Consider the following 23,971-nt stretch of genomic DNA (forward strand, 5'->3'; position numbering starts at 1 on the left):
TATGCGTTTTTTATGCGTTTTTTTGTGTTTTTTCCCAATGCATAGAATAGCGGGAAAAACGCAAAAAAAGCGCAAAATTATTGAACATGCAACTTTTTTTAACGCTATGCGCTTTTTTTGCGGAAAAAACCGCATCGTGCACAAAAATTGCAGAATGCATTCTAAATGATAGGATGCATAATGCAGGCATTTTTAATGAGTTTTTATAGCGTTTTTATCGCGAAATAACCTGAACGTGTGCACATACCCTAAGGCTATGTGCACACGTCAGGATTTCTAGCAGAAATTTTCCTGACTAAAACCAGACATTTCTGCCAGAAATCCGCATGCGTTTTTTTCGCAGTTTTTCATGCGTTTTTGACGCATTTTGTGCGTTTTTGTGCGTTTTTTTCCAAATGCATAGAATTGAGGGAAAACCGCAGAAAATCCGCAAAATTAATGAACATGCTGCTTTTTTTACCGCGATGCGTTTTTTTTTGCAGAAAAAACGCACGATGTGCACAAAACATGCAGAATGCATTCTAAATGATAGGATGCATAATGTATGCGTTTTTAATGAGTTTTTATAGCATTTTTATTGCAAAAAAACGAGAAAAAACCTGAACGTGTGCACATACCCTAAAGGGGTTTTCCTGATTTGAAGACCCATCTCCTCTGGTTGCAATTTACTTTAAAAGAAAAACAACCTCTGCTCTACTTATTATCCCCAGGTCCAGCTCAGCATTCCCACCGATATTCTCGAGATCTGTTATTGTCTGCAGTGCTGATATAACTTTGAAAGCATTATAGCCAATAACTGAGATCAGCTCTACCCAAAATAACAGCATGAGACCTTCAGAGCCGTGAGCTCAGTTATTGGCTGCAGCGCTATCAACATGAACTTAGCGCTGCAGTCAATAGCAAACATCAGGAGCAGCAACAGAAACTGAGCACTAGACCATAGGAGAGTAAGCAAAAAAAAAGTTTGTTTTTCTAGAACAAATTTAGGCTGAGAAACAGGGGAGGAGAGTTCCAAATCCAGAAAAAAACGATATGCCTTTTCATTGCAGATAACTTTAACCAAGTTGATTTTTAACTGTCATCAAAATAACTTGTCAAGTTGATTTTTAACTTAGCAAGCAACTGAATTATAAGGAAACTCAAAGCAAGTTACCATTAAACTTAATTGTTGAACTTTTACTTATTTCCTTAAAAAACACCTGGAAAGAAAAGTTGAATATACAGTCACAATCCTCCTTTATAAATATTGTTGTGAATCTGTGGAGTAGGCTGAGGTAACTCTGGTTGCATGATTTCTTAATAATATATTTTAGTGTTCCTTATTAACTTATTTGTAGGCTGATATATCTTTAGATATATTTAACGGATGTCTTAACTGATGCCATTCCTTAACTCTCCTTCACCTATAGACTAATATCTTCAAAAAATGCTGGGATGAATGTCTAGGCAACCTTTCCTGTTCCTTGGTTGAATTTATTGGGCATACTGCATGTTCTCCTTCAGTTGTACTATATGAAACTGTAATTGTAATATGCCTATTTGGTTCCGTAATGTTTTATGAAAACTGTTTCATGAAAGCTGACGCAACAGCAATAAGGTGTTAAAGTAGAGAAAACTTTAAAAGGGATAACTAAGTTTTAAAATAAAAATACGTGGTGCAAAAAATAAAATATTCGGATAATTTCAAGCTTTAAAACAAAATCTTAGTGTCTTGCAATTCCATATATTCACCTCTGAGCGCCGCTGTTTAACCATTAAGGAGAAAAATTCAGAACCAGAAATCCACTGGTATTTTCCTTTGTCACACACATTGCTAGTCTGCAGAAAGAACCACGGACATTTTCTTGATTCTCCTGGACACAGAGCTAAGGATGCATATATATTAAAAAGACAATTACAGAAATCTTAACATTTATCTAATTAACATTTTATTGGATATTCTATGGAACATTTTTTCTGAAGATGGACACGATGGAACCTTCTATACAGGTCTGCACAGGAATCAGATGGCAAGTAATATATGTCTTATTTTCTTATCTTCATCATTCAGTCTCCGGTCAGATTCATTATTCCATTGTAGAAGAGATGAGGAAAGACTCTGTAATAGCAAATATTGCAGATGACCTTGGATTAGATATTAATCAGCTCTCATCTAGAAAACTGAGGATTGTGTCCAAAGCTGCAGAGAAATATTTTTATGTCAAGCTAGAAAATGGAAATCTACATACAAGGGACAGAATAGACAGAGAGACATTGTGTGGGAGAGCAGCTTCTTGCTCCATAACCTTTGATGCTGTTGTTGAAAACCCATTAAATATTTTTAAGATTAAAGTTGACCTTCAGGATATTAATGATAATGCCCCACATTTTTTTCATGATAAAATTACTTTGGAAATACTCGAACTGACATCACCAGGAGCCAGATTTGCTTTAGAAAATGCAGAAGATCCTGATATTGGTAATAATTCAGTGCAGACATACAAGCTCAGTGATAATCAGTATTTTACTCTCACTGAGAATATCAGAACAGATGGGAGTAAATATCCAGAGCTTGTCCTAGAGAAACCATTAGATAGAGAGACACAGGACATTCATGAATTAACACTAACAGCCTTAGATGGAGGAAATCCTATTAGATCTGGTACAGCGTTACTAAAAGTCAATGTTATTGATGCTAATGACAATGCTCCAATATTTACTCAAGATATGTATAAAGTCAACTTAAAGGAAAACATCCCAGTTAATTCTACAGTCATCATATTAAATGCTACAGACCATGATGAAGGTGTCAATTCAGAGATCACATATTCTTTTATGAAAACATCTGGAAACATCCATCATACAGGAATATTTAACATTAATAAAGCAACTGGTGAAATCATGATAAATGGGAACTTGGATTTTGAAGGAACAAAGGATTATGAAATGTCTGTACAGGCCAAGGATGGAGGAGGCCTTGTAGCTCATTGTAAGGTACTGGTGGAAGTCATAGATGTAAATGACAATGCTCCTGAGATATCCATCACCTCATTATCTTCTCCTATTCCTGAGGATTCTGCTCCTGGAACAATGATCGCTTTGATCGAAGTTCATGATCAAGATTCTGGAGATAATTCAGATGTCGACTGTCAAATTCTTGAAGATGTTCCTTTTAATTTATTATCATTGGAAAATTACTATAAAATTGTTTTAAAAAATGCCGTTGACAGAGAAAAAACTTATTTTTTTAACATTACTATTATAGCCACAGATAGAGGATCTCCTCCTCTTTCCAGTTCACGAGTTCTCACATTGGATGTATCAGATGTCAATGACAACCCACCAATATTTTCTAAATCTACTTATGTGGCTTATGTACCAGAGAACAATTTACCAGGAGCTCCAATATTCAGTATAAAAGCCTCAGATCCTGACACTGGAGACAATGCTAAAATAATTTACTCAATTTCCAGCGCTATTACAGAAACTCCATCAATGACATCTTATCTCTCCATCAATATAGAGACCGGCGTTCTCTATGCTCAAAGATCATTTGATTATGAGCAGAACAAGGAGTTTATAATAGAAGTCACAGCCTCAGACAATGGATCCCCCTCTCTGAGCAGCAATGTTACATTATTTATCCATATAGTGGACCAGAATGATAATGCACCAAAGATCTTATACCCATCAACAGATACTGGTGGGTCAGTTGCATTTGAGTTGGTTCCTTTTGTTTCTGAGCCTGGATCTTTAATAACTAAAGTGGTGGCAGTGGATGCAGACGCTGGACATAATTCCTGGCTTTCTTATCATTTTATACCAATGTCAGACCAAAATAATGTTGTGATAAGTGAGCGCACAGGTGAGATCAGAACATCACGTATCTTTCAAGAAAAGGATATGTTGAATTTTAAGGTTGTAGTGATGGTGAAGGACAGTGGACATCCCACTCTGTCTTCTTCAGCCACTTTAAGTCTTATTATTGCAGATGACTTTCAGCAGGTTGCTCCTAAGCTCAGCAACAAACTGAAAGATGAGGAAACTCAAAGCAACTTACAATTCTACTTAGTGGTTGGACTTGCACTCATTTCTTTGCTCTTTATAACAACTGTGATGACCGTGATTATATCCAAATGTAAGCAGCCAAAACCATTACCGGCCTTCTCTTCTCTCTCTACAAATCTGTATCCTCCAATTGATCCCAGGACCTTCTCCATGTATAATGATGGATCGTTACCTTTACCATACTCATATAATATGTGTGTGGCACTAGACCCTGCTGAGGGGGACTTTACTCACATGAATCCTAGTGGAAATGTTCCTGTGGAAAACCTGATTGATGCTGATAATACAGAACAAGCAACTGAAAGTTTCCCAGAGGCATCACCAAGTGCTGAAAAGGTAAGATGTAACTTTCTGTCTTTTTAGTGAAGTTGACTAATTCATTCATTATAACTTCTAGAATCATTTGTTTATCAGAAGCAACTCTATTTGGAGCTGCATTTTGGAGACAGTCAACTAAATTTATAGATGATGTACAGTATGTCCCAAATGTGCAGGTTTTTTTAAATTCGTCAGGTTGGATAACATAGAGATTCGTTGATTAGTATTCTCATCTCTAATATTGACCACTCTGGAGGGCCTGTGTCCTGCTTCATTTAATAAACCTATTGATTTATGTGGATATTGCATAGTGTTTCACGTCCTATGTGTTGAGACTGCAGGTAAGCTGAACATTCATTACCAGAATTCGACAATAAATTACAGAAGATTGCTTGGTTTTCTGGTAGAGGAACAATTTTCAACTGATTTATTGTAATGGGAATCATTTTAATTAGTAGGAGTCATGAAACATTGACCAACTATTTAAAATAGTTATATACAATGATTCGCAGTCCTATAGTAGAACTTAGTAAAAAAATAATTTTACCAAAATTCATACCACTACTACAACTTCACGATTAGTGTTGAGCGATACCGTCCGATATTTGAAAGTATCGGTAACGGATAGTATCGGCCGATACCCGAAAAGTATCGGATATCGCCGATACCGATACCCGATACCAATACAAGTCAATGGGACACCAAGTATCGGAAGGTATCCTGGATGGTTCCCAGGGTCTGAAGGAGAGGAAACTCTCCTTCAGGCCCTGGGATCCATATTAATGTGTAAAATAAAGAATTAAAATAAAAAATATTGATATACTCACCCATCCGGAGGCCCCTGCACCTTACCGCTGTTAACCGGCAGCCTGCTTTGCTTAAAATGAGCGCGTTCAGGACCTTCCATGACGTCATGGCTTCTGATTGGTCGCGTGCCGCTCATGTGACCGCCACGCGACCAATCACAAGCCGCGACGTCATTCTCAGGCCCTAAACTCATTCTAGGAATTTTGGGCCTGAGAATGACGTCGCAGCTTGTGAAGGGTCGCGTGGTGGTCACATGAGCGGCACGCAACCAATCAGAAGCCATGACATCATGGAAGGTCCTAAACGCGCTCATTTTAAGCAAAGCAGGCTGCCGGTTAACAGCGGTAAGGTGCAGGGGCCTCCGGAGAGGTGAGTATATCCATATTTATTATTTTAATTCTTTATTTTACACATTAATATGGTTCCGATACCAATTCCCGATACCACAAAAGTATCGGATCTCGGTATCGGAACTCCGATACCGCAAATATCGGCCGATACCCGATACTTGCGGTATCGGAATGCTCAACACTATTCACGATCTTCTCTTAACGAAAAATAAAAACATCCAAACCAGTTAGTGATTTTGTTGTCATAAACAATTATAACAGTGAATATTATTAATGTCTAACTGTCCATAATTTTCATCTTTTTCTTCTTGGGCCTGATATGTCGCCATAAAACAAAATTACATGCTGAACTATAAATTTATAGAGAGTCTAAAATACAGGAGAGCAAAACTTTTCTATGCCTTCCCTTTATACCTTCCATCTATAATGAATGGAAAAATGATTATAAATTTTGTATATCTACAAATTATTTGACTGTATTAATTGTAATGTGTCATATATAGAAAAATGTATTACAAAGAGTTATATAAATCAGCATCTTAAAATGCAAAATTTTTGGAAATTTAAGGATATTCAGTTTTCATACATACCTTGTAACACTACGACCTTTAATAAATCATTTATACTGTTCTGTACATCTTACTTCATAAAAAAGGAAAATAGAACTACTGCCCTTCTTGCCTATTGCAAAAAATATTCACAGCACAGGTTTTACAAACTTTAGAAATTCAATTTTCTTAGAAATAAAAATTGCTTTGAATATGAGCTTTTTCAGTTGGATAATTTTAGTAAATAAAGTCCTATGTGTGCACAGTTAATTATGTTCTGTTTTCTAAGAGTGTTCTGTAAGTATGTACTATCCTAAACTAGAGGCTAATGGTTCTGGATTTGAAGGAAAAGCAACTACACTAATAAGAGTCATAAAGAATTTAAATTATGAGCAAAAATAAAAAAGTTATTAAATATATTTAGTTATGGAGACAGGGAGGCAATAAGTTTATAAATAGATTCTACAAAAAATGTAAAAAAAACCCTGTTCCTTGCAAAATCTTCTTAAAGAAAAGTTTGTCTCCGTGGTATACTTGCCTTCTTAGCCAATGGTGCTATGAATCTGCAGAAAAAGCGATTGTATTTTAGTAGCGGTTCACAACTGGAAGAGTTGATTGCTTGAAAATATGTCTCAGTTTTCTAATACATTTGATAACATACGTATGTCGAAACAAATTTTGTTGAGTTTTCTACAAGGACTTTGCTTCCTATTTTATAAAAATGAAATGTAATGGTTGTTTGCAATACCAAACACTAAATAATGGATTGAATTATTATTATTATTATTATTATTATTATTATTATTAATATTATTATTATATATTTTTATAGCACCATTTATTCCATGGCGCTTTACATATGAATATGTAAGTTATTGCAATATAAATAACAATAAAATATTTTGAAAATTCAAAATTCTACTTTATAAGATTTTGTAAGAATGTTGCAATTCTTTATTTTCACCTCTGAGCGCCGCTGTTTAACCAGTAAGAAGAAAAATGCAGAAAAATAAATTCAGTGATATTTTCCTCAGCCACATACTGCACATTGCTGATTCACAGAAAGAACCACACACATCTTCTAGATTCTCCTGGTTATGGAGCTAAGAATATAATTTGGAAAGACATTACAGATTTGAACTATTTTCTGCTCAGCAACTGCATTGGATGATGAAGCCTCATGAGATAATATATGGGAAAATGAGGAAGGCGAAGATGAAATCTACAAGGAGCTACAACAGACTCAGATGGCAAGTAACAATTTCTATCTTCATTGTTTGGCTGTGTCATTCAGCCTCCGGTCAGATTCATTATTCCATTGTGGAAGAAATGAGGAAAGACTCTGTAATAGCAAATATTGCAGATGACCTTGGATTAGATAATAATCAGCTCTCATCTAGAAAACTGAGGATTGTATCCAGATCAGCAGAGAGATATTTCTATATAAATGAGAACAATGGAAATCTACATGTTAAAGACAGGATAGACAGAGAGACGTTGTGTGGAGCAGAAGCTACTTGTCTTCTAACCTTTGATGCTGTGGTTGAAAATCCTTTTAATAATTTTAAGATAAGAATTGAAATTCAGGATGTTAATGATAATGCTCCACAGTTTTTTAATATTAAAACTGTTTTCCAAATAATTGAATTTACAGACATAGGAACAAAATTTGTCTTGCGAAGTGCAGAAGATCCAGACATTGGCAGTAATTCAGTGCAGACATACAAGCTCAGTGATAATCAGTATTTTACATTAACTGAGAATATCAGAACGGATGGGAGTAAATATCCAGAGCTTGTCCTACAGAAACCATTAGATCGAGAGACACAGGACAATCATGAATTAATACTAACTGCCTTGGATGCAGGAAATCCTATCAGGTCTGGTACAACATTACTACGTATAAGTGTTATTGATGCCAATGATAATGCCCCAATATTTACTCAAGATATGTATAAAGTCAACTTAAAGGAAAATATCCCAGGTAATTCCACAGTGATCATGATAAATGCCACAGACAATGATGAAGGCATCAATGCTCAAATTACATACTCTTTATTGAAAATATCTGAACACAACCATCATACAGGAATATTCAGAATTAATCCAAACACTGGTGAAATCAAGACCAATGGAATCTTGGATTATGAAATAAGAAAGAATTATGAATTATCTGTAGAAGCCAAGGATGGAGGAGGCCTTGTAGCTCATTGTAAGGTACTGGTGGAGGTCATAGATATAAATGACAATGCTCCTGAGATATCCATCACCTCATTGTCTTCTCCTATTCCTGAGGATTCTGCACCTGGAACAATGGTCGCACTGATCGAAGTTCATGATCAAGATTCTGGAGATAATGCAGATGTTGACTGCATTATTCTTGAGGATGTTGGCTTTACTTTACTATCTTTAGACACTTACTATAGACTTGTATTAAAAAATGCTATAGACAGAGAAAAAGTATCCTCCTACAATATCACAATTATAGCCAAAGATAGAGGATCTCCACCTCTTTCCAGTAGAAAAGTTCTGACATTGGATGTATCAGATGTTAATGACAATCCACCAATATTTTCTAAATCTACTTATGTGGCTTATGTGCCAGAGAACAATTTACCAGGAGCTTCAATATTCAGTATACAAGCCTCAGATCCTGATACTGGAGACAATGCTAGAATAATTTACTCAATTTCTTGCACCGTTACAGAAACATCATCAATTACATCTTATCTTTCCATCAATATAGAGACCGGAGTTCTCTATGCTCAAAGATCATTTGATTATGAGCAGAACAAGGAGTTTATAATAGAAGTCACAGCCTTAGACAATGGATCCCCCTCTCTGAGCAGCAATGTTACATTATTTATCCATATAGTGGACCAGAATGATAATGCACCAAAGATCTTATACCCATCGCCAGATACTGGTGGGTCGGCTGTGTTTGAGATGGTTCCTTTTTTTTCTGAGCCTAATTCTTTAATAACTAAAGTGGTGGCAGTGGATGCCGACTCTGGACATAATTCCTGGCTCTCTTATCATTTTATACCAATGTCAGACCAAAATCATTTTGTCATAAGTGAGTACACAGGTGAAATCAGAATATCACGTATAGGTACCTTCACACGAAACGACATTATAACGATATCGCTAGCAATCCGTGACGTTGCAGCGTCCTCGATAGCGATATCGTTTCGTTTGACACGCAGCAGCGATCAGGATCCTGCTGTGATGTCGCTGGTCGCTGAATAAAGTCCAGAACTTTATTTGGTCGTCCGATCGCTGTGTATCGTTGTGTTTGAAAGCAAAAGCAACGATACCAGCGATATTTTACACTGGTAACCAGGGTAAACATCGGGTTACTAAGCGCAGGGCCGCGCTTAGTTACCCGATGTTTACCCTGGTTACTAGCGTAAAATGTAAAAAAACCAAACAGCACATACTCACATTGCGTCCCCTGCAGTCTGCTTCCTCCTCTGACTCAGCGCCGCAAAGTGAAAGTGAAAGCAGCACAGCGGTGACGTCACCGCTCTGCTCTCACTGTACGGCGCTCAGTCAGTCAGGAAGTGGACGCAGGGGGACGTGAATGTAAGTATGTGCTGTTTGTTTTTTTTAGATTTTACGCTGGTAACCAGGGTAAACATCGGGTTACTAAGCGCGGCCCTGCGCTTAGTTACCCGATGTTTACCCTGGTTACCAGGGGACCTCGGCATAGTTGATCGCTGGAGAGCGGTCTGTGTGACAGCTCTCCAGCGACCAAACAGCGACGCTGCAGCGATCGACATCGTTGTCGCTATCGCTGCAGCGTCGCTTCGTGTGAAGGTACCTTATGTTTCAAGAAAAGGACATGTTGAATTACAAGGTTGTAGTGATGGTGAAGGACAATGGACATCCCACTCTCTCTGCTACATCCACCTTAAGTCTTATTATTGCAGATGACTTTCAGCAGGTTGTTCCTAAGCTCAGCAACAAACTGAAAGATGAAGAAACTCAAAGCAACTTACAATTCTACTTAGTGGTTGGACTTGCACTTATTTCTTTGCTCTTTATAATAACTGTGATGGTGGCGATTATATCCAAATGTAAGCAGCCAAAACCTTTACTGGCCTTCTCTTCTCTCTCTACAAATCTGTATCCTCCAATTGATCCCAGGACCTTCTCTATGTATAGTGATGGATCGTTACCTTTACCATACTCATATAATATGTGTGTGGCACTAGATCCTGCTGAGGAGGACTTTACTTACATGAATCCAAGTCAAAATGTCCCTGTGGAAAATCTGATTGATGCCGACAATACTGAGCAAGGAACTGAAACTCTCAAAGAAGCTTCTCTAAGCACAGAACAGGTAAGATGTTGTAATCTACTGGTAGTTTTTGAATTTCTGTAATAATTACAACTTCAGTTTTGGAGTTAGTAACCTAACACAAGCAATTCTACTTGGGCTATAGCCAGTCATGCGCTTCCGTGGTCTTTTTCTTCTTGGTAGAGTATTAAATAACAATGAAAATGAATGAATTTTAATTATGATAAAAAAAAAATATTATAATAATAATATAATTTTAATAGAAGTTTCATTATGTAATAAGAGCTGTTGTTCAGTTTAGAATGTCCATTTTCTTATAATCTTGAGAAATAGAAAGAGTTTAAGTTTCAGGCTCTTCATCTCCTGGCCAAAATAGAAAACAGATACAAAGTACTCCTCCTTTTTTAACTTGTTTATCTACTGTACATTAATCTATTAACCCCTTCACCCCGCGGCCCTTTTTCGTTTTTGTGTTTTCGTTTTTCACTCCCCTCATTCCCAGAGCCATAACTTTTTTATTTTTCCGTCAATATGGCCATGTGAGGGCTTATTTTTTGTGGGACGAGTTGTACTTTTGAACGACATCATTGGTTTTACCATGTCGTGTACTAGAAAACGGGAAACAAATTCCAAGTGCGGTGAAATTGCAAAAAAAGTGCAATCCCACACTTGTTTTTTGTTTGTTTTTTTTGCTAGGTTCATTAAATGCTAAAACTGACCTGCCATTATGATTCTCTAGGTCATTACGAGTTCATAGACACCTAACATGTCTAGGTTATTTTTTATCTAAATGGTGAAAAAAAATTCCAAACTTTGCTTAAAAAAAAAAAAAAAAAAAAAAGCGCCATTTTCCGATACCCGTAGCGTCTCCATTTTTCGTGATCTGGGGTCGGGTGAGAGCTTATTTTTTGCGTGCCGAGCTGGCGTTTTTAATGATAGCATTTTGGTGCAGATACGTTCTTTTGATCGCCCGTTATTGCATTTTAACGCAATGTCATGGCGACCAAAAAAACGTAATTCTGGCGTTTCGGATTTTTTTCTCGCTACGCTGTTTAGCGATCAGGTTAATGCTTTTTTTTAATTGATAGATCGGGCGATTCTGAACGCGGCGATACCAAATATGTGTAGGTTGTTTTTTTTATTATTGTTTTATTTAGGATGGGGCGAAAGGGGGGTGATTTAAACTTTTATATTTTTAATATTTTTTTCACATTTTTAAAAACATTTTTTTTTCACTTTTGCCATGCTTCAATAGCCTCCATGGGAGGCTAGAAGCAGGCACAGCCCGATCGGCTCTGCTACATAACAGCGATCATCAGATCGCTGTTATGTAGCAGAATTGCAGGTGTGCTGTGAGCGCCGACCACAGGGGGGCGCTCACAGCAGGCCGGCATCAGTAACCATAGAGGTCTCAAGGACCTCTATGGTTACCATCCTAATGCATCGCCGACCTCCGATCATGTGATGGGGGTCGGCGATGACGTCAGATCCGGCCGCCCGGCCGGATGCGGTAGTTAAATGCCGCTGTCTGCGTTTGACAGCGGCATTTAACAGGTTAATAGCGGCGGGTGAATAGCGATTTCACCCGCCGCTATTGCGCGCACATGTCAGCTGTACAAAACAGCTGACATGTCGCGACTTTGATGTGGGCTCAGCGCCGGAGCCTACATCAAAGGGGGAGACACGGCATGCGCAGTACTAGTACGGCGCATGTCGTGAAGGGGTTAATTAAATTAAATGAAATCAACAATGTACAAAGTTTAATTTTACCTATCGGAGGCAGGAAAATTGAATACTTAGTTCCAGGTAAGTTGCAGGCAAAGCTTTGAGTCAGCTTGAAGCTTCTTTTTGGGTTGTCTATGTGCAAGAACATGAAATCTATAATGCTTCCTACATTGTATGAAAATGTTGCACACAGATTAATTGTTCCCCACATTTGCTCATTTCTACCAACCAACTTAATAAAAGAGAATTCGTACAACCTACAAAATATACAACCAATGTTGTGATGTCTTTTGGTACCAAAAATTGTTGAAGTTGGGATGATAAATTACCCCCTTGTTTCATGTACAGAGACGTCAATTTTTATTTTGTAAAATGATAAAATGTACAATTGTATTCATTATGCCGTATGTTAAAAATGTTCTGTTTAAAAATCATGTATTTTGGATTCATCGCCATTTTCGTTTGAACACAAGACCCTCAGAGATGTGAAGCAGATATATGTTTGGTTTTGATTAAAAACTTTACTTTGTCTAATATTGGTGAATTTCAGAGATCATAAATGGAACTATTTGTTATTCATATTTGTTTCTTACTGTAAGCTTCATTGTACATAATGGTAGGAAAGCTCTATTTACTACTCAATGCAAAGAAAAAATCACAGCTCAGCTTTTATGTTTTTAGAGAAGTTTTAGATTTTGAATATGAGCCATTATTGATTTCCATCTGCAATAAGACCACATTTCATTTTATAAATCAAACCCTAAGTTTAATCGTGCTTTTTGCAATCCAAGTACATAAGGGCATTTTCTCAACCCACTCTTTCCTGATTGTCTTTTTTGTAAAAAAGGTGCAAAAACAGCATTACTTATAGTTAATAATAAATAACATACAGTATTTAAATTGTTGAAAACTTGAGAAAAAAATGTCCAAGGTAAAGACACAAACAAGTTTAATATATATGAATATATAAACGGTTCCTGCTAAGAAAAATGATTTATCAAATTGTTCCTTAAAAGACATTTAGTCACTAGAGAAAAAATCAACTTCTAGAGTTCTTTTTATTACAGCCGTAAATCTGCGGCAAAGCCTGCAGTACCATAGTAGTTGGTCACAATTGAAATAGCTGATTTCTTAAAAAAGACTAAGATTTCTTAAATTTATGCTTATATAAATGTTGAATGAATATATCTCAAGGAGTGCATGTCTGCATCAAGAGCTAGGCAAACACTATCATTTGTATGCTCTTCATACAGCACAGAGCAAAGCATAAAACATTGAGCAACTTCAAAAAACCAATTGCTCAAAAATAGAAGAATTAGTAGTCATCAAGCTAATAATAATACATGGGTATATATCTTAGTCACATGATATCATAAATTGTATCACAGAAAAACAGAATAGTCTATATACTGACTTTTAATAAATTGCTTTAGTTAAACAGCAAGAAAATGAGCAAACAACTTGTTTTTCCTATCTGCTGTAATTCTGCTGGGAGAGGTTTTATCTTATATAATACACATCTTGTTTACATTCATCAGAGACTGGCTGAGTATGTGCACTAGCTACATTGCAGGAAATGAGTTAACTCCTAGCATTATAGCCACTTTTCTCCTGTCCATTAATTTTTATACAAAAGTTAGCAGTTCATCTCTCTCTTCCTCCCTCTCAACTCCTGACAAGTTACAGTTCCAAAACTTGCAAAATCGCAATACCCCACCATCAACATTTTCCAAGAAAGTTCTCCTAATCAGGGATCTCACTTTAATGTGTGCTGTTCAAATGCTTTGTTATCTTTATATGCAAGTACTTTTATAGCATTGTACACTCCAGAATAAACCAATGATAGCTGAATGTGTTGCAGAAGAACAATAAAGCTCAACATAAGTTCTGTTAATGCTAAAGCTCGGCTTCTGATGAAAATTTTCACTCAAGGATAAGCGCCCAACCTTGCAATAAAATAAAAACAAGAGATAAGCATATTTCATATATATGATCTTTTCAAGAGACTTATTGAGAATACTCCTTTAAGACAAAGGAAACTAGTCAAGAAGAATTGAGGCATTCACAAATGTGATTATAGTAAAGAGCATAAAAATTGTAGCATAAAATATGCAAGACACAGATGCGGTGAGCTGGCTCACTGGAACAAATCCACTGACATACGAGAACTGTTTCACTCAGCAGCAGTAGACCAGGTATGGGGATGCCACACAGACATTATCACAATGTAGCAATATTTAGGGTAGCCTTACTGATTATCGGCTTGGCAAGAATTTGCCTGCTAGATGCCCCAATGGGCATTTTGTGTATGTATAATTCTCTAGGGTTTCCTCAGGTGGCCCATCTGCAATAGCAAAATATACAAATAGCTCATCAGGGCCACAGATAGGCAAGGTGTTGTAAAGCACATAATTATTAAGGCTATTATAAATACTGATACATAGAGATGTTGCTAAAATACACCTAGATTTTATATTACAAATTCTAAACACATAATTAGATGCACTTTCATGGTTGCTTTTATAACCATATACCACTCTTTCCAACTGTACAGTAAGAATTTATAGCAATGTCTATCAACCATTTAAGCTTACAAAAACCTACAAGAAGCAAAATGAACAAAATCCCTGCTGTAACTAAATAAGTAAAAAGCAAAAGTACGTTTAAATAACACAGGGTTCTTAGTAATAGTGTTTTTGATCAAAAATAACATAATAGCCATCCCAATTTCGACAAGGTGACCCTGATTGAGACAGTCCTATGCTGTCTAATATTAAAAACCTTACCATGAGTCAGAGTTGACCTCAATGTGAATAAGGGCAGACAAAAGGACAAGGTCCCGACCTGTGGACACCAGTCTGGGGAAGCCTTTAAATAACATTACCAGCTCAGGAAAGGGAGGTCACACCCCAGCTTGCAAAAAATGCAATGAAAAAAACACAAAAATTGAGATTGTTTTAAGTTGGTATACATGCAGCACCAAAATCCATGTTCACATTGGCCATAAATCATTTAAGCTATACCGTTTATATTTTTTACAATCTGTTTTTTGGGTTACAGAAACTAAATGACTTCAATTTCCATTTCATAAAAACAAAACATATAAATAATGAAATGACAAAAATGTATATACAAATAAATTTGCTAACTACATGTTTTTAAATAAAAATTGGTAATAAAAAATAATGTGTTTAAACCATTTAAAATTTGGGGTTTGAAATGCAATTGAAAAACATTGCAATTCTGTATTTTCACCTCTGAGCGCCGCTGTTTAACCAGTAAGAAGAAAAATGCAAAACTAAAAATCCACTGGTATTTTCCTTTGTTACTCACATTGCTGATCTGCAGAAAGAACCAAGGACATTTGCTGGATTTTCTTGGATGTAGAGCTTAGGCTGCAATATATAAACCAAACTACAGATATCATGATCATGAACATTGGTTCTGTTTAACATCAGCATTGGATGATAATGTCTTATTGGATATTTTATGCAAAATCATCAGTGAAAATGGACAAGATGGAATCTCTTATACAGGGCTACACAGGAATCAGATGGCAAGTAATATATGTCTTATTTTCTTATCTTCATTACTCAGTCTCCGGGCAGATTCATTATTCCATTATGGAAGAAATGAGGAAAGACTCTGTTATAGCAAATATTGCAGATGACCTTGGATTAGATAATAATCAGCTCTCATCTAGAAAACTGAGGATTGTGTCCAGATCAGCAGAGAAATATTTCTATGTAAATATAGATAATGGAATCATTTACATAAAGGACAGGATAGACAGAGAGACATTGTGTGGGATGGAGGCTTCATGTTTTTTAACATTTGATGCTGTGGTTGAAAATCCTTTCAATAATTTTAATATTAAAGTTGACATTCAGGATATAAATGATAATTCTCCACAATTCTATCACAATACAATTACTTTGGAAATAATTGAATTCACATTACCAGGAGCAAGATTTGCTTTACAAAATGCAGAAGATCCAGATATTGGCAGTAATTCAGTGCAGACATACAAGCTCAGTGATAATCAGTATTTCACACTTACTGAGAATATCAGAATAGATGGAAGTAAATTTCCAGAGCTTGTCCTACAGAAACCATTAGATCGAGAGGAACAAGACACTCATAAATTAATACTAACAGCCTTGGATGGAGGAAATCCTATCAGGTCTGGAACAACATTACTAAAGATCATTGTTATAGATGCCAATGATAATGGCCCTATATTTACACAAAATATGTATAAAGTCAAGTTAAAGGAAAGCATCCCAGTTAATTCTACAGTGATCATATTAAATGCTGCAGACAATGATGAAGGGATCAATGCTCAGATTACATATTCTTTTATTAAAACATCTGGAAACATCCACCATACAGGAATATTTAGTATTAACCCAAATACTGGTGAAATCAAAATCAATGGAAACTTAGATGTTGAAGCAACAAAGAATTATGAGTTGTCTGTACAAGCCAGGGATGGAGGAGGCCTTGTAGCTCATTGTAAGGTTCTGGTGGAAGTCGTAGATGTAAATGACAATGCTCCTGAGATATCCATCACCTCATTGTCTTCTCCTATTCCTGAGGATTCTGCTCCTGGAACAATGATCGCTCTGATTGAGGTTCACGACCAAGATTCTGGAGATAATGCAGATGTTGACTGCCAAATACTTGAAGATGTTCCTTTTAATTTATTATCATCAAATACTTACTATAGACTTGTTTTAAGTGCTGCCATAGACAGAGAGAAAACGTCTTCTTATAATATTTCCATTATAGCTACAGATAGAGGATCTCCTCCACTTTCCAGTACACGAGTTCTTACATTGGATGTATCAGATGTTAATGACAACCCACCAATATTTTCTAAATCTAATTATGTAGCTTATGTGTCAGAGAACAATTTACCAGGATCTTCAATATTCAGTATACAAGCCTCAGATCCGGACACTGGAGAAAATGCTAAAATAATTTACTCAATTTCTAGCACCGTTACAGAAACTCCATCAGTGACATCTTATCTCTCCATCAATGTAGAGACCGGCGTTCTCTATGCTCAAAGATCATTTGATTATGAGCAGAACAAGGAGTTTATAATAGAAGTCACAGCCTCAGACAATGGATCCCCCTCTCTGAGCAGCAATGTTACATTATTTATCCATATAGTAGACCTGAATGATAATGCACCGAAGATCTTGTACCCATCACCAGATATTGGTGGATCAGCTGTGTTTGAGATGGTTCCTTTTTTTTCTGAGCCTGGTTCTTTAATAACTAAAGTGGTGGCAGTGGATGCAGACTCTGGACATAATTCCTGGCTCTCTTATCACTTTATACAGATGTCAGACTTAACTCATTTTGTGATAAGTGAGTACACAGGTGAGATCAGAACATCACGTACCTTTCAAGAAAGAGACATATTGAATTACAAGGTTGTAGTGATGGTGAAGGACAATGGACATCCCACTCACTCTGCTACAACCACCTTAAATCTTATTATTGCAGATGACTTTCAGCAGGTTGTTCCTAAGCTCAACAACGAGAAAGGTGATGGAACTCAAAGAAACTTACAATTCTACTTAGTGGTTGGACTTGCACTTATTTCTTTGCTCTTTATAACAACTGTGATGGTGGCGATTATATCCAAATGTAAGCAGCCAAAACCATTACCGACCTTCTCTTCTCTCTCTACAAATCTGTATCCTCCAATTGATCCCAGGACCTTCTCCATGTATAGTGATGGATCGTTACCTTTACCATACTCATATAATATGTGTGTGGCACTAGATCCTGCTGAGGGGGACTTTACTTACATGAATCCTAGTGGAAATGTTCCTGTGGAAAACCTGATTGATGCTGAAAATACAGAACAAGGAACTGAATGTCTCAAAGAAACTTCCTCAAGCGCAGAGCAGGTAAGATGTTTTCACTTTCTGCCTGTTGTATACAGGTCTGTAATATGCACTTTGTGATTTCTAGAAATATTTGTCATTTAGGAACAACTTTTTTCTGGAGCTAATCACTTGCTATTAATGTCCACTTTCTATGTAAATGAAAAATGAACAATTAAAACTTACCGATAATTTACCTATGTCTGTAACTATCCCAACATTTAGGATTTATAAGAAGGGTTTTCTTTTCAAGGAAACATATATTTATATATTCTACTAGCAGATTCATTGTTCAGGATCCTCATTTTTTTGTCCAGAATAGAAGGCCGATATAAACAACGATGTTTCTTGGGGACTTGTACTGCCCTGACTACACAGACAATGTATCAATTTGGATAGACTCTGTGTAATACTTAAATTGAAATATTTGTTTCATAAAACAATCTTAAACATGAAAATAAGCAACTTTGCAACATGTCGTATCAGAGGCTAGAAGCTATCACAACTCAATCGGCTCTGCTACATAGAGTCGATGCTCAGATCGCTCCTATATAGCAGAATTACTGCAATGCTATGAGCGCCGAACACAGGGTGGTGCTCATAGCAATCAGGCATCAACAACCATAGAGGTCTGAAGGAGACCTCTGGTTATCATGCCGATGCACCATTGACCCCCGATCACGTGACGGGGGTCAGCGGTGCGCTTATTTTCGGCCCGATGGCTGGAAGCGAGCATTAAATGCTGCTGTCAGAGTTTGAAAGCGCCATTTAACTAGTTAATAGGCATGGGCTGATCGCGATTTTGCCTGTGCCTATTGTGGACACATGTCAGGTGTTGAAAACAGCTGACATGTGGCAGCTTTGAGGTGGGCTCACTACAGGAGCCCACCTTAAAAAGAGGCTTTTGACGTCGGGAGTCTGACATCAGAAAGGGTTTCAGAAGTTAGTTTATCTGATAATATATTACAATATTGCTTATTTTCATGTGTACTATTGATTTATGAAAATTCTTCCAGTTGGAGCAGGAACGTAACATTCTCAGCCATCGTTCTCCATAGACAACAGGAAATTGCTGGAATGTCCCAATAGGAAGATCATTTGTGATCTGGTTGTTGTAAGGTGACCCTTAACAAATAGAAATTGTTAAAAGTGGATAATTTCTTGAAAAATATATGTACAGATGGGTCCCCAGTTCAGCACTGCAACTTAATTAAAACTGTTAGGGCAACATACTACGTAGCATGTCTGCTGTGAACCTTGATCTACAGACATACCACATCCATATTTATAGCAGAATTTACCACTGCAGATCTCTTTGCAAAAAAATGGTACTTTATAGGGTGCATTTGTAAGGGTGGAAAAGTCATCCTGACACTCTCTATGCAGACGTCTTTTATTATATTATTGCAAGAACCTGTATTATATAGGGTTTCACTGGGTTTTTACATGTACTGTGCTCATCAGCAGTTTGTTAGGCTGTGGCAGGGTTAACATTTAGTGGGGAGGAGTTGCCTGGGCATTTCAGAAAGCTAGTTTTTTGTTACTAGCAGTTCTTGAATAGATTCTGAGATTAGAGGTACTGTTGACCTGTAGGCCACAAGTGGATAATGAGCGGCGACTAAGGAGTGAAAGAGTAAGAATTCAGAACAATGTTCCAGATCATGCTGACCATCTGGAAGGCTGGACTGCAGAGACAGTTAGGAAGTCACAGTGACACACTGTTATAATTATAGGGGATAACTCAGGAGACTCTTTGCATGGAACAAGACAACTACAGGACACAGTTTTATAAGTGGTAAAGTCTATATTATCACACGGTGATTCAAACAGGTGCAAAGAGAAACTCAAGTCCACAACAGTTGGTGCCAATATCAAATGCAGCTCAGCAGTCTATAGGAAACTTCAGAGGAAAATGCAATCACGCAGAAAGTCTATGAAGCACAATTATTCTTGAGGATACTTGACACAAATAAGTCCTTGCTTAGTCCAAAACACAGATAGATATGCTTATAAGGCAGTTCAAATAATATCTTAGCTCAACCAGGGAGGTCTGGGTAATAGACTCAGGTTCTTGCAGAGCAGAAACAGCTTACATGTCCAGCAAATGCAGATGGAAGTAAACACGAGCAGCAACACGAGCAGCAGATAAAGGAGGATTACTGGAACTGGTGTATGCAGTAGGAACTCAGAGGAGAGTATCAGGATCACCACACAGATAAACAGGAGCAGGTATATAGCCAGGGAGTAATCAGAAGTCAGGAGCTGGATGCAAGGCAGAATACTCTAGCACAGACTGAAGGCTGGGGTGGAGTTTTATAGCAGGAAGACACAGTGCACATGAGACCAATGACGCCATCTTGGAAAAGTGCAGTAATGCACAAAAGGTAATAAAAAATGTTCAGAGTCCTGACATTACTCCCTCCTTAGAAGCGGCCTCAGGACGATCCTGGACCTTGTTTCTCAGGGAATCTCTGATGAAAATGAGAAATTTTCTTTTGGGCATTGATGTTTTCCACAGGTTCCCAAGAGTCTTCCTCAGGGGGATATCCCTGCCATCTTATCAGATATTGGAGCCGATTCCTGTGAATCCTGGAATCAACAATTTCCTCCACCACAAATTGTTTTTGCCCATCAATCACCACAGGCTGCAGAGGTGGCACAACACATCCCTGGAAGGTATTAGGAGATACAGGCTTTAGTAAAGATACATGAAAAACTGGGTGTACCTTCATAGTTCTAGGCAGCTTCAGCCGGCAGGCCACAGAGCTCACAATACCGTTGATCTTAAAAGGGCCAATGAATTTCTGCCCAAGTTTTTGTGAAGGAACGTTTAACTTCAGATTCTTAGTTGCTAACCACGCGGAATCTCCTACCTTGAACATGGGTGCAGGTTTACGGAATCTATCAGCCGATCTCTTATAACGTTCTTGAGCTGTGGTCAGGGATTCCTTCAGAACCTCCAGATTTTGCCTCATCGCAGTCAGCCTTTCCTCCACTGCCGGAACCGGAGAATTAATTGGAGACCTAGGTAAAATACACGGATGATAACCCAGATTGGCAAAGAAAGGTGTAAATTTAGTGGAGGCGCTCTGAGAATTGTTATATGAAAATCCGGCTAACGGCAGCAACTCCAACCAATCATCCTGGAGATTGCTGACATAGCATCTTAGATATTGTTCCAGCGTCTGGTTGGTATGCTCAGTCTGACCATTTGTCTGGGGATGGTAAGCGGAAGAGAGACAGACATTAATATTGAGTGAAGAGCAAAACCCCTTCCAGAATCTTGAAGTGAACTGCACTCCACGGTCAGAGATGATCTCATCCAGAACCCCATGCAAACGAAAGACATTCTGTATAACCAAGTTCACTGTATCTTTAGCTGAGGGGAGGCCGGTGCACGGAACAAAATGAGCAGCTTTAGTCAGGCGATCAACTACCACCATGATTGTATTCATGCCCCTAGATGTAGGCAGCTCCACAATAAAGTCCATTGATATAGACCCCCAAGGGCAGGACAGAACAGGTAATGGTTGTAGAAGACCCATAGGTGCCACATGAGTCTTGTAACGAGCACATATCTCGCAAGAGAGAATATAGTCCTTGGTATCCTTCAGGCAAGTTGGCCACCAGAAGAATCGGCTCAGGAACTCTTGTGTCTTCTGTACCCCCCTGTGACCAGCCAACTTGGAGTCATGTACCAACTTGAGGATCTGCAGACGGATGACCTCAGGGACGTAGATACGTCAATCTCTGAACCACATGCCACCCTTAAAGACAAGATTAATATCCACAGGGGGGTTGGCCAGAAATACATCACCGTCATAGGCCTCCCTGCACTCCTTCCACAAGTCCTGATCGTGGATAACTCCGATGAAATTGGCATCAGATAGAATGTTCTTGGATGGGGCTCCAGGTACGGAATCCGCAGCATGGATTTGGGATAAAGCATCAGCCTTCCCATTACGAGAACCTGGACGGTACAAGATAACAAAGTTAAATTGATTTAAAAATAAGTTCCAACGAGCCTGACGAGGAGAAAGACATCTAGCGGATCTAAGGAGCTCTAAATTGCGATGGTCAGTTAGCACTATGATCTGTTGTGCAGCTCCTTGCAGATGATGCCTCCATTCTTTGAAAGCCGCAATAATAGCCAGCAATTCCTTGTCTCCCACATCGTAATTCTTCTCTGCTGAGGTTAGTCTACGGGAAAAGAAAGCACAAGGATGTAGCAGACCCTTCTCTCCAGTTCTTTGGGAGAGAATAGCCCCCAAAGCATTATCAGAAGCGTCCACCTCCACAATGAAAGAAAGTGTTGGATCTGGGTGTATCAACAGCGGTGCTGATGTGAAACAGATCTTAAGCCGATCAAAAGCTTCTTGAGCCTGTGATGACCACTTAAAGGGCTTTTCCTTCTTTGTCAAGGAAGTAATGGGACAGCCTATATCAGAAAAATTTCGAATGAAGCGTCTGTAGAAATTTGCAAAACCAATAAAACGTTGGACCTCCTTAACGTTCTTGGGTACCGGCCAGTCAAGGATAGCCTGAATCTTACCAGATTCCATGTTCAGCCCCTGGGAAGAGATGATATAACCTAAGAACTGTATCTCAGAACGATGGAACTCACATTTCTCCGGCTTAATATACAGATAGTTCTCTTTCAGACATTTTAAAATAGTCTTGACATGTTCTTCATGTTCCTATAGAGAGTCAGAAAAGATTAGTATATCATCCAAATAGATCACTACAAACTGGTCCAACAAATCTCTGAAAATGTCATTAGCAAGATGTTGAAATGTTGCAGGGGCGTTACAAAGCCCGAAGGGCATCACAAGAGATTCAAAGTGTCCATACTGGCATCTGAATGCTGTCTTCCACTCATCCACCTGGACGAATATGCACCAAATTATAAGCCCCACGAAGATCCAGCTTAGAGAACACCTTAGCATGGCGGACTCTTTCCAGTAATTCGGGAATCAGAGGCAAAGGGTAAGGTTTCGTACGGTTACCTTATTGAGTTCCCGATAGTCAACACAGGGTCTCAGGGTCCCATCCTTCTTCTTTACAAAAAAGATAGGTGCCCCTGCTGGTGAGGAAGAAGGACGTATGAAGCCTTTGGCCAGATTTTCATCAATATACTCCTTTAAGGCTTGAAGCTCAGGTGCCGCCAAAGGGTATACGTTACCAAAAGGAATAGCTGCCCCAGGAAGCAACTCAATGGGACAGTCATAATGCCTGTGTGGAGGAAGCTGATCTGCATTCTTCTTGTCACAGATGTCAGAGAACTCTTTACATGCTGGAGGTAAAGAAAATACCTGTACATGTGGTTCAGTAGCCATGGACTCAGGGACAGCTTCTGTTAACGCTGAGTTGCTCCTTGTTGGAAAGATAATCTCATTGGTCTCCCAGTTGATAATTGGGTTCTGAGAACGCAACCAAGGAATGCCTAAAATCACAGGAAAATGAGGAGAAGAAATTAGCAAGAAAGAAAGTTGCTCCTGATGATTAGGCTCTAACAAAATTTCAAGGGGTACGGTCTCCTGATCCACAGGCCCAGAGATTAAAGGTGACCCATCCACTGTTTCCATGGTATTTGGAGAGGCTCTTTGCTGAATTTCAATACCATGTTCCTTGGCAAATGCGATATCCATGAAATTGCCACCTGCACCAGAGTCAATCATAGCTGCACAGGAAATCCACTGTCCTGAACACAGGATCTTAATAGGGAGAGAACAGTGAGAGTTCTTTTCCTTAAGCTCCTTGGGGGGTGAAGTCATAGAAAGTGAATGGAATACCGCGTTTAAAGGCAGGCTACATTCAGAGATGTCAGATTCATCATCACAGTTGTCATACTCCCCTGCTGCTGCTAGCACCTTGTTAGGCCATCTAGGACACTTAGGACAATTGATCAAGACGTGGTCAGACTGGCCGCAGTAGAAACATAGACTTTCACGAAGGCGATGCTCCCAGCGC

At 38.3% G+C, this 23,971-nt stretch overlaps 2 protein-coding genes across 3 annotated transcripts in view; both read left to right on the forward strand.

Moving 5' to 3' along the window:
* Window positions 1–1,845: 1,845 nt before the first annotated feature.
* LOC143776626 (protocadherin gamma-B1-like) overlaps window positions 1,846–23,971 on the forward strand; it is a 472,349-nt gene continuing 450,223 nt past the window's right edge. Inside the window, exon 1 of one of the 2 annotated variants that reach the window (XM_077266182.1) lies at window positions 1,846–4,383. In XM_077266182.1, the coding sequence (XP_077122297.1) occupies window positions 1,963–4,383 (2,421 nt within the window). In that variant the 5' untranslated portion in view covers window positions 1,846–1,962. Of the gene's footprint in view, window positions 4,384–15,451; window positions 18,026–23,971 lie in introns of those variants that run through there. The other variant, XM_077266164.1, reaches the window with a different exon arrangement.
* LOC143776630 (protocadherin gamma-B1-like) lies at window positions 7,116–10,415 on the forward strand. Its single transcript, XM_077266192.1, has 2 exons — window positions 7,116–9,176; window positions 9,890–10,415. The coding sequence occupies exons 1-2, from the start codon at window positions 7,238–7,240 to the stop codon at window positions 9,919–9,921; spliced, it is 1,971 nt and encodes a 656-aa protein (XP_077122307.1). The 5' UTR covers window positions 7,116–7,237; the 3' UTR covers window positions 9,922–10,415.

This window comes from Ranitomeya variabilis, chromosome 5 (assembly GCF_051348905.1).
Source record: "Ranitomeya variabilis isolate aRanVar5 chromosome 5, aRanVar5.hap1, whole genome shotgun sequence".
Classification (NCBI taxonomy): domain Eukaryota; kingdom Metazoa; phylum Chordata; class Amphibia; order Anura; family Dendrobatidae; genus Ranitomeya; species Ranitomeya variabilis.